The sequence below is a fragment of the Uloborus diversus genome, chromosome 5 (assembly GCF_026930045.1).
Source record: "Uloborus diversus isolate 005 chromosome 5, Udiv.v.3.1, whole genome shotgun sequence".
Classification (NCBI taxonomy): domain Eukaryota; kingdom Metazoa; phylum Arthropoda; class Arachnida; order Araneae; family Uloboridae; genus Uloborus; species Uloborus diversus.
Window position 1 is genome coordinate 153688952 of NC_072735.1, and position 12168 is coordinate 153701119.

The 12168-nt window shown below is 28.4% G+C and overlaps 1 protein-coding gene across 1 annotated transcript in view; it reads left to right on the forward strand.

Moving 5' to 3' along the window:
- The window catches only part of LOC129223418 (coiled-coil domain-containing protein AGAP005037-like), a 60549-nt gene that overhangs the window by 31630 nt on the left and 16751 nt on the right, over window positions 1-12168 (forward strand). Inside the window, 7 exon segments of the mRNA XM_054858016.1 lie at window positions 1990-2147; window positions 3713-3846; window positions 3848-3868; window positions 3971-4086; window positions 5543-5673; window positions 7264-7339; window positions 8155-8238. Of these exon segments, the coding sequence (XP_054713991.1) occupies window positions 1990-2147; window positions 3713-3846; window positions 3848-3868; window positions 3971-4086; window positions 5543-5673; window positions 7264-7339; window positions 8155-8238 (720 nt within the window).

The window sequence follows — 12168 nt, forward strand, 5'->3', positions numbered from 1 at the left end:
CTAGTCATTTTTTAAATGATTAACTTTACTTTTCACTTACCTCTGCGTAAATGCATAAAAATCATTAATTTCCTCAAGGACTATGTATGTTCTCTATACATTCAGATTTTTTGGAATAATGGATAATGTTTCACATTTTATTGCTTGTGTAATGAGCTGTTATTAGTGATAGTTAATGGTTGCAATAACTCAACAGCTCTAAAAGTTTGTTAAAGATCCTCTGTAGAATCACTTCTACATATTCCTGTTCTGTAGAATTATGGCCCATTTTCTAGACTGTGTAGATTTTCTATGGAAACTTAGAGTTTTTAAACATTGTTATGTATAGGTTTTCTATTGAATCTGTACGAGGTTTCTATGGAAAGGTTATGTGGACTACAATAGAAAGTCTCCAATTGAACCTATAGAGGAGAAGTCATTATTTTATTGAGGGCAGTCTAGGGCAATTCTACAGTAATAGGCAGATACATTTTTAAATTTCTCTACAAATGCTTGAAATATATTAGATCCTTGTTCATTGCATGATGAACATTATGAAGACCATGGACTCAACTTCTATAATGGAATTAAATTTTGAAAGTTTCCAGAAATTATTTTTTAAATATTTTTTAGCTCAGTAATGGATGGATGTCATGAGATATGTCCGGTACTGTGACAGTACTAGTCTCAAAAAATATTGTACCTACAGCTCATAGAAATCTTCAAAACTGAATTTCAGTATAAAAAAGTACATTCTTCATAATAGGGGTTCATGCGATGAAACACAGCTCTTATTTAGAGCCTTTGTGGAGTGTTTTTGTGCATAGATTATTATTGCTATTAAAATTCAAACTGCTCACAATCTTTTTATAGACTTTTATCTAAAAATTTCATCTTTGGTATCCCTTTTAACAGCTCTTGGGATTAAGGATGAAATGTATTTCATTAGTATATGTCCTAAGAGTATGTTTAATCCATTAAAATCATTATATTAAAAGTTTTGTAAGCGTTAGTTATGTGCCTAGGCATTTAAATCCAACTCCATTGCAAGCATGAAAGTTATCCACAAAAATCCAAATTTTTAAAACATTGAATTTTTTGAAATCAACCTAAACTCATTGGAAAATCATGACCAAAAATATGGATGGAGATAACTTTTAAAAACCAGTTGCAGTAGTTGAATAAATTTTCATTATTTCCAACACATATAAGCGAAAAATAAATTTGTTTTGAAAACATGCCAACATTGAAACGTGCATCGCTGCAAGTGGCATGCCATGATAGAAAATTCAATCCTTTTGCATCCTGCAAATATTTTATTTTTTCTGAAACCTGAAAACTTTTTTAGCATACATTAGCTTTAATCTCCTCATTTTAATATTTATTCCAATAATTTGTTTATTTTTCCTCTTTATTTTATTTATTTATTTATTTATTGTTGTTGTTTTTAAATCATTGGTAGTTTTTTACTTATCTCATCAATTCATTTTATTGTGTAATTTAAAGTATTTTTAATGCATTTCACAACATCCTGATTTGTGTATCTAATAGGACATATCTAAATATGCTTGTCCTTATTGTAGTAATTTTCAATCCACATTAAATCCATTCAGTTTTTTTTTTTTTTAAACTGACACTTTTATGCCTGCCGTTTGGGTTATTACTTTAAAAGCCCAAATGAGGCCATAAGAAGCAAAGGCATGTAAGTGGACTTTAAATTAAGTTTTGGTTAAAACAAGTTTAATGTTTACCTCCTAATATGGCTTTCAGTGAAACATTTTTCAAAATCATGCTATACAGCAGAAACTAGCAGGGTTACAAGTACAATCTCTTGCCCCAAAGTAGTGGTGGGGCCCTCTTATTACTTGTGTTGACTATCTCCAGGTTTTCAATTTTGGTACCTACATCCCTTTGCTTCTTACTGCCTCAAATGTAAAATCTTTGGTTTGTAATTAAAATCATATTCCTTTTGATAAAAATTCTTAATATAACATGTTCTAGTATGCATAGGTTAAGGATGGAGTATATGGAGAGGCAATTAGCTAGTTTGACTGGACTTGTGCAAAAAGCACTCACAACTGGACCACCAAATAAAGTACCAACCCCACAGCAGCAGGCACTTCAGCAAATACCAACTCGAGATTGTGATCCAGGCAAGAACAATACTAGTAAGTGGAATTTTCTTTCTCTAATACAGTAACCCCTTATTGCAATGTGCCTTGTTATATCGCTCATTCGAATGTTTGGCGTTTTTTCTTTGTCCCCCAAAAAATTATATTAAAAAACAATGTTGCTTTACAATTGACATTGCAGGAAAAGAAGGTTATATTTCTCAGAAAAGTATTTTCTTCGTTTTGTAATCAATGAACAAAATTGTCATGATTTCCATCGACTTAACTCGTTGCAGTTTAAGAGGTAACTTTCGATTCGTATTCTACCATAAAACAATAAAAATATTTAAAATTATTTTTTATTAATTTAAGAGAGAAATTGGCAGACATTTATTTTTTAAATTAAGAAAAATTGTCTTCATTTCATTAAGTTTTAGGTTAATAGAATTGTTACTTTTTATGATTTCTGTTATATCGGATTTTAGAATATATCACGCTTTTTTGTTGTCTCCCGACACGCGCAATATATTTAGGATTTACTGTACAACGATAAAAGTATGTTCTACATCCAAAATGAATTTTCATTTGAATCACTTAGCTGCCAAATAATAGTCAAAAAAGAAATTTTTCTTTATGATTTGCAAAAATTACATCAGTATGTATTATAGTTTCTTCTATTTTTAAAAAAAAGTTATAAAAAACACAGACAAATTATTGGTTTATTGTTGCTGATACTTGACTCAAGAGATATGTTTGGTTGCATTTATTAGTGACCAAAATAAAAATAGTGGGATAAGGAAGAAAAATTCATAACATATGATTGAAACTTGTATTGAAGCAAAATTTAAAATTTTGATACAATTGAAATATTTACCAAAGTAAGTTTTTTAGAAACAAAAATAAATGTATAGCTTACATAAAAAGATTAAAACTCAGTTTCATACTCTAGGAAGATTATTTTGCCTAATTCTTCAAAAGAAGGAAAGTATTATTTGTTTATTTTTATTTATTTATTTTTCCTTTTATTGTGTCTTGTGTTTGCATGTTTTTAATTTATTTCAAATCACCCAATCATTGTATTTCAATAATAGATAAAGAAGATAGACTGCAAGCAAGATTTAAACCTTCCCTTCTACCAAAAACCTACTCAAACAGCTGTCATGTACGACAGCAGAGAGCATGTTGTACCCAAAGGTAGTCATTTAATTGTACTTCCAGCATGTGTTTATTTATTTATTTAAATATTCATTTATCCTTTTCACTTGATTTACTTTAGTTTAAAATAATCTTCGGCCTTGAAAAGAAAACTCCTAAAGCATGTCATCACCCAAGATATTTCACTCTTCCTGTTCGGGCTGTGTTCCCAGCCTAAAAAATATAAAACTGTATAAAGTTGTGTGTGTTTACAATAGTTTTGAGTTTTTCGAAAAAATCCCTGATCTTTTTAATGACTTTTCAATATGATTTCAATGTATTCCATAAGCAATGATGACACAAATCCCAATGTTTAATAATTTGAAAAATGGCTAACAGTAAAATTTTTAATTTGTTTTTTCATTGGATTGCATAAAGGATACCAAAGATCTGTAGTATTGAATTTATATTTATTTATTTATTTTTAGAAGTTCATCTTACTCCTGAAATGTATGTTCAATTAAGACATTTAAGGAAGCAGACCAAAGATCTTCGCCTTGAGGTACGCAATCTTCGACGAATTGCACAAGCACAGTCAGTTACAGCAAGAGACACAGTGAGGGGAAACCTGTATCAAAATTAAGGTACCTTAAAAACGAGTTTTTTCTATACTGCATATTCACATGATACAAAAATTATTAATATTTCTATGACTCAGTTTAATTAATTTTATTTTTCCCCACTAGTCTATGTTAGCATCAGCTCAAGCAGGAGAAGACCAAGTATGTGCCGAGAGATTAAGAGTTTCTCGGGAGGAAGATCTATATAGACAAGATGTAACAACATTAGAAAAAGATCTAACGTAAGTTTTTATAATGTGATTAACTGTTTGGCTGTATTTTAAATTGCTCAAAAAAGATGGCAGTTCTTGTAATAACTTATATTAGAACACTAAAGCAAAATGAAACACACAGTGTATAGTGCACATGTGTTTTGCAACGAAGCTGAACTACAACCCATCGACTGACTACAAATCTTCAGTGTATTATTTAAACCCTCAGTTCTTTGGCTTTCATCCCAAGTGAGTGTTTCAGAAATAGTTAGAAGTACACAAACAACCATCGGTTAGGTTGGAAAAGTCATTAAGCTTGGCTGTCAAGCAATATTTGAGGAATTCATGCAAAATTTTGCTCTAAAAATTGGGCGATATCTGACCAATTTCTTAGTTAGACTGTTGAGCCCCTATGCTGTACTTATTCTTAACTTAGTAACAAAAGCAACTTACAGACAGATTAAAAAAATGATAAAATTGAGCAGAATTTAGTGGGACAAACACTAAAAATGGCTAGATTATAACATATTAAAACTTAGTAAAAACACATAAATAAACATCAATGTACAAATTCAGTTAATTCTCTACTTAATGATTTTCAATGGACTGCAAAAAATTCTCTTAAAGTAGAATACATCCTTAAACAGGATATTTCTAAAACTACAGTGGATTGTCCGAGACCATGAGACGTCATTTTTAAATTGAGAAAATCATTAAATAGAGCTTCATTAAACAGAGAACCTACTGTGTTTATTTTCCTTTACATTTTCTAGAATAATGAGTTGCATTGTACTCAAAAGTAAGTTTTAACACTTTTGTTAATGTACTAAATATTATAAAGTGCTGTCATGTTTCGCTTTTGAAAATTATATACGAAATTATTTTTATTTTCCTAAGTATTACCGTTTTATGTTCTGAATGTTAATAAATTTTGCTATTCTAAATTATCTTGTCAATAGGTAGAAGTACAACACATCAATTTATTTTTAATGTTACAAACATAATGTATTTAGTAATTTTTAAGTATTTGCTGTACAATTTTTGAGTTAATCATATTTTTCTGTCCTTCACAGCTATCTGAAATCAGCATTTGAACCTTTGGTAGTGCATCAAATAAAGATGGATATATATAAATACTTGTTTGAAACGTATAATGTGTGCAATATATTTGTCTGTTTATTGTTTTTAAACTAAGCTATGTATTTTTGTTTAGTTATTACACGGCAAATTAATACTATAAAAAGTACTTTAAAATATATAGGAAGATTATCAATTTAAAATTTTGTTTTGTGCTATTGTGGGAAAATAATTTTAAATTTCGTAAATTTATGTAAAGTAAGTGGGAATTTTAGTGTTGTTTTCACTAAAATGTTTTAAAATCTATAAAACAGAAGTTTTTGTGTGTTTGTAAATATAAAAAAAAAAATCAGAAATTTTAAAACTATTTTATAGTTTGAAAAAAAGATCTTTTTTTTCCCTTTTATAGAGAATTAGAAACTCAAGTAGAAGAATTAAGAAGCAACGTAATCAATCGCAAGTGCCGAGTAAATATGAGTGATGTTGAAGGCATGGCCTTGGTACTAAGTAGAGCTAGCAAAACAGTGGCAGATTTAAAAGGTACTAGTATTATGTTCAGTTACTAAATTCATTTAATTGTATTGCATAAAAACTTTTGCAATTGCATTGCATAAACATTTATACAATTGCACTGCACAAAAATATATGTAGCATTTTATTTGATCAGATATTTGTTTATTTTCCTTCATTCTTTTAGTTTCCAAATAATGAAATACAGTAGACCCTGGTTTTATGAGAATTTTTTTACGCGGTTTTAAGATTTGACACCTTTATTTTATGCAGATGAGTTTCGTTTTTACGTTGATGTGGCAATGCAAACAGATAAAATTTTTCCCTCTTTCAAAATCTGAACTGCTAACGATTGCAGATTACACATAATAGATTGCATTTTGGCGTGCTAATAATCAAGCTTGGGCCACTGGAAACATTTTATGCGATTGGTTCCAGAGCTCTTTCCAGAAGTACAGTTATTAAACTCACACAATTCAGAACTCACTGGAAAAAGAGTTTTAAGAAGTGACAAAGGATGAGAAAACCAACGAAGATACCAACATCGATGACACACAACCAAAAGCGTTCACATTGAAAAATTTGAGCCATTCCTTGACAATAGAAATGATCTTTCTGATTTGTTAGTGAAGAAAGATTCTATTATGAAAATGAAGCAAGTGATCATAGATGCGTTAATGCTCTGCAAATAACTACAGAGAAAATTTTTTAATGACTGCCAAAAGAACAGCTTCTTTTTATTAACAGAACATGAAATTAATTTATGTTTTCCTTATGCATGTTGTGCATAGAAATCGATATAAGTACACATTAAACTTATTATACGTACAGTTAATCATCACTAAATGAAGTATTTTTTTTATCTACCGAACCTAACCCCTATTTTAACACTAATATTAGGTCTCAATTTACGAGCCATTTCCGTGGAACGTAACCCCTGCATAAAACAAGGGTCTACTGTACTTTCTGAAATAAAATTTGTATCATCCAAACGTATATCAATTCCACAAAAAATTTTAATGCAATAATTTTTTTCTAAAGAATTGACTAATCTATCCTCTAAAAAAAAGCAAGCTATCTATACATGTGTTTCTGGCCTACAAAGACATGAATATTTAGAGCTGAGTCCCCTGTCCCGCCCTTCACGACCTTTACACTATAAGCACGAGGCTCCAACTATCTGACCTGATGGGTCTTCATTTTAGGAAGCTATGCATTAAAGTAATGCATAACAAAAAACTGAATAAATGGGGGGGGGGGTCGGCAAAACAAGCAACATGTGAATTGTCTTTTTTTTTTCTCCTAAAGAGGTAAGAAAAAAAACTTTAAAATGATGCCTAACTTATGAAGTATCATGAAGTATTGAGGGAGTTATGGCATTGTCACAAAAAAACACCTTTGAGAAATAACACGAATGATACATGAAATATTGCAGTAATTATTTTTTAATTATTGTAATTTTTTTTCAGTAAAAATTAAAGACATGTTAAATCATCAAAATAATAATTCATAGTTAAAAATTTGTTTGTTTTTTACTCATTTAATATTTAATGCTGTTCTCTTTCATTAATATAAATTTATAGTAAAATGTGATTTTTTTTTTTTTTTTTCAAATTACAGCCCGATTTCCTAATTTACAAGATAGTCTTAAATCAGTAATGGCAGCAGAAATGGAAGTTGTGGTAAGAGAAGAAAAGTAAGTGCACACTTTTCCATGATGAATTTATGTAAAATATTTTGAAATTCTTCGCTAAGTTACTTGTAGAATAAAAAAAATCTGTAGTACTCGAACACTTGGAGTCCTTGCATTTTTTTTTTCCAGAAATGTATATTTGTTTTCTTCTTCTATGTTCTCCCAATTACATGCAGCTTTCTTCATTACTTCAGGATGGTATGTTTACTGGAATAAAATACTTGTAAAGGTTATTATAAATTTCTATGTTTTGCATATGCACAGTGAAAAATTAATTGCTTTAAATGTTAATATTTTATCAAATTTTCAACATTTTAATTTCAGATTTTAGTATTATAACTTCTCTTGTATGCTGTCCTGTTTTCTGCAAGTTTGTTAAGGTTTGATGGCAAACTCAAGGTGTTATGAGTCAAAAACCGTGAAATAAAATTAGTATTTTTGAAAGACATGCTTATATCTTTGTGAATATAAGTGATACTTTCACGAAAATATTAAAAAAAATTCTACATTATAAGTAAACTTATTTCTGTAATTTATTGCTTATTCCCTGCTATTCACGACTAAGGGTGATCAAAAACTTTTTTTTTCACAATTTGTTGCTGGTTCTCTAAATACATTGGTGTTTTAATTTCTGTTCGAAAATGATAGGTGGAGCATACCTTTTATGTGATAAAAGTTAAAGAATAATTAGTCTCTTATTTCTCAAAAAATCCATAAAAATGTGAATTTTTGAAATTGTTCCAATACTTTTGGTGATATTATGTATTTTTATTGTTATGAGAGTTGCTTGTGTACTGATTCCCATTGCTGTTTATTAGGTTTTTGAAAGAGGAGCCTGATAGATTAGAAACAGCACTTCGCAGATGTAAAAAATTAACAGGAACACTAGTAACATTAAAGCGGTATGATATGTTCTTTGCTTTTATCTTTTGTAATACTAAGTTCTTAAAAAATATGTGTCATGAAAAGCTCTGAAATTTTAGTTTATGGGACACAGATTAGTAATATCGGCTCATTATAATTTCAAATTGGTGTACATTGTTTTAAATTCCAAGCTTTTGTTTTAAAAAAAACACAGCTGTACTTTAGTTAAAACATTTGCTTTTCCTCTAAGTTGGTATGTTTGACATACCCAAAAATTGAATTTCACTAACAAAAACACCAATATACACACTATTTATTTAATTTCATCTGTAAATTTAAAATCTTTTATTCATTGATTTTTCTTTCTCCAACTGCATACCTATTATACCAACAAAAAAAATATATTTTACTCCAAAGATAATTTCATTCCCTGTTACTTGAATCCTAGCCTTCTAATGTTGCAATTTTATTTGATTTGTTTTGATTAATTCACTTCTAAGTTGTAATGAAGATTCAGTTCATATTGTTACACAGCATCATATCATTATTAATAATATTATTTTGACTTTTTTTTTTTTTTTTGCTATAATAGTAAAAGCTTTCGGCCGTCTCACAAACCTGCTTGTGTTACAAATAAATACACGAAACAACATACATACATAATACAAGTTTGAATAATTTTGGTGACTTATAACTTATAAATGAAAGTGCTGAATAAGCAAAAAACCAAATAGTGCTTTTTCTTTTTTTGTCTATATTTTTAAAAAGTGTGCACCTCGAGGACGCAGTCTTTTGTTAAATATGAATAATTCTCCGAGTCAAGACACTGCAGTTTCCTTTTTATCGTAATTTTTTTTTTTTTTTGGCTGTAGTTTTCCTTTTGATATTATAAAGGGGATACAATATGTAAATATGGCATCTGAAAATACATTAGCTACTTTCAAAAGTTTTTTTTGCTCATGACTAACTGAGGCACAACAATAGGAGTTCATTTGATCTAAGCCACTGTAATATGGTGCAAATTACTTTTTAGTTTCCAAGATTATAAAAAGATACGGATAGAAACACAGTTTCAAAATCAGAATACAACATTCAAGCAAGATTTTTAAAATATACAAAAAGAAAAAGAAAAAAAAACACTATTTTTATATTTCGATTACTTTTATTATGAGGAATTTATTTTTGAGTCAAAAAACGATCATTATGATTGAAAAATTTCCATAAGCCATTAATCTTGATTTTATTAGCCATATGACCCTATTTAAAATGGTGTTTACAAATAGAAACATTATTAACAGCATTGCTGCTAGCCCCAGTACCTTTTGTATAGATGTCTTGTGAATGAGGATCAAGTAATACGGAGTTGATTTTTTTTTCTTGTATGCATAAATGCATGATTATGTGCTAGTAAGAGAAAAAATATTTTAGAAGTGAAATAGCAAAATATGCATGTTTAAACAATACACCTGCGTTTCACATTGCATATTTTTATTTTCTTGGTTTTTAATATTCAATTTTAAAAAATAGCTTAAATTAACCATGTCCAATTATGCCTTGGCATGTAAATTATTATTATTTTTTATTTTTTTGACACATTTTGTTACACAAAGTTGGCAATCTTGGGAAACAATATTACATAATATAACTTCTTATTTCTAAACAATTATCACAATATCAGTTGATTAGTAGAATAAAGTTTATATGGCACTTTCACTATCAACAGTATCTCATAAAATGCTTTTTTAACAGTCAAACCTTTATATCTTGAGCATTTTACAAACATTTTTAACATAATAATAAACGTTTTACATTGTCAAGTAAACAATTATTAAAATAATCTACCGTTTTTGTATTGAACAAAATATTTTATTGCTGTGAGGTTTCCTTTACTATATTGTAGTTCAAGAAAATTACAATCTTTGTGAAGATAATTTTTACATGTAATAATTGTTGAAACAAAAGGTGTTAAATTGCATTCACAGGAAGTTCGGTATACACTGACAATAACTTTTTAAAGATATTGTACATTTAGTTGGATTTTGAATATTTTTTCCCCATTTCTTAATTTTGCTAAAAATATGATGCTTTAAATTTTGTATAAAAATTGTTTATCATTCAAAGAGTTTTACTCCCAAAAGCATGATTGCTTTCACTTTTTAAAATGCAAGTTACTGAACTTCTTCATCTACTTTTCTTGCCTTCAAGTCTAGAAGAAACATTCTACATAAACTATTTCATTTTCTGACTGTTAGAACCTATATTTTATAGGTAGTAGAAGTGGGGAGAGTGAGGAGCATTTTAAAATGATTAAACAAATTTGCATTGAACTCAAGATAAAAGGTTTGACTGTACATAACATTTAGTTCTTGATTTTCTGATGCTTTTTAGTTTGCATGAATATGTGTTTGTAAAAATTTGCCTACTTTCATATTTTCACATTGCTCTTGATGAATGCATTAAAATTCTGGTGCGTAAATTCATCTTTTAGAAATATTAAAATATGTTTGAATTTTCTGTATTTTGCACCACAAGACACGGGTCTAGTTGTTAAATGCACGAATCTATCACATGGTTTTTAAGATTTTGTAATAATTGTAATCAAAATTTGATTTAAGAATCAATACAAATATACTTAATTTGACAGGAAACAGATCAATATATATATTTATGTAGGAAAAGGTAGCCACGCTGACACTCTGATTATTAGTGCTTTGAGATGCCATTTTTCCCTGATTTAATTTGATTTTAATCATTTATATCTTTGGTCCTTGCATAAAACTAATAAAGTATGCACATATGCTTTTCTTTTATTTTTAACAAGTAAACTACACAACAGTTTGCATGCGTGCTGCATTTGAAATAACCAAAGTAGATTGTAGGCGTTTAGATTAATATTTCTCAAGATTTTATGTGTAATGCGTATCAAAAGTTTGAACATCTAAAAATCAAATTCGTTGATCAGTAAGTTGCTCACTCTAAAACTACAAAGCCTTAGTTATTATTCTGACAAATCAATGTGTTTATTAAAACTCTTAACCCTATTTTAATAGTATTTAGCAATATATTGTTATTTCTACTGCTATATTAGTTTTTGGGCTGGTTTTTAAAGCATGAAAAAGTTAGCACTTAGATTATTTGCTCTTTTGTAAAAAGAAAAAAAAACATCAGATTTTTTGAACTTATTTGATCAACTTATCAAATTAATTTCAAATTAATGTTTACTCATGCAGCACTAATATGACTTATTATATAATAAAGTCAATACATTTTTGCTATATTGTAACTATTAAAAGTTTTTAATGTTTATAAATAAGAATAATTAATATTACTCTTCAAGAGGCTCTTTTGAAAAGAACAGAGCCTTAGTTAGTATTCAGGATAATGAATATGCTTCTTAATAATACTTAATTGTTATCCTGAAGAGTATGTAACAGTATATTGTTACTATTATTAATTCTTGGAATGGTATTTAAAGCATGAAAATATTAGCACTGGTATGATTTGCACTTTTGGAAATAGTTTTAGTAATTTTTAAACTTATCAATTCTAGTAATTGAACTCATTTACATTGAAGTTTACTCATACAGCACTTTTGCAACTTACGAGATAATAAAGCCATTATGGTTTTGCTTGTCATCTTATAATTTGAACAGTTAAATATTTGCTGTTATGAAATAATTCACGAATAAAAGTACACAGTTTAAAATCACAATAGTAATACTTAACATCTGTAAAAACAAAATTATATTGAAACATTTGCTAAATTAATATTTATTAAGTACTTTATTCATTATCCTAAATTTTCATTCATATTTTTTAGTTTCTTGCAGTAAAGAAGCTAAAATTGAATGGGAAGTAAATAAACATATACACACACACAGGATCTAATTAAATGACACTTATTTCCATTTGTTGCTTCATTTCAAGGAGGTAGAAAAAATAAGTTTGTAATTCATACAAAGTTTTTA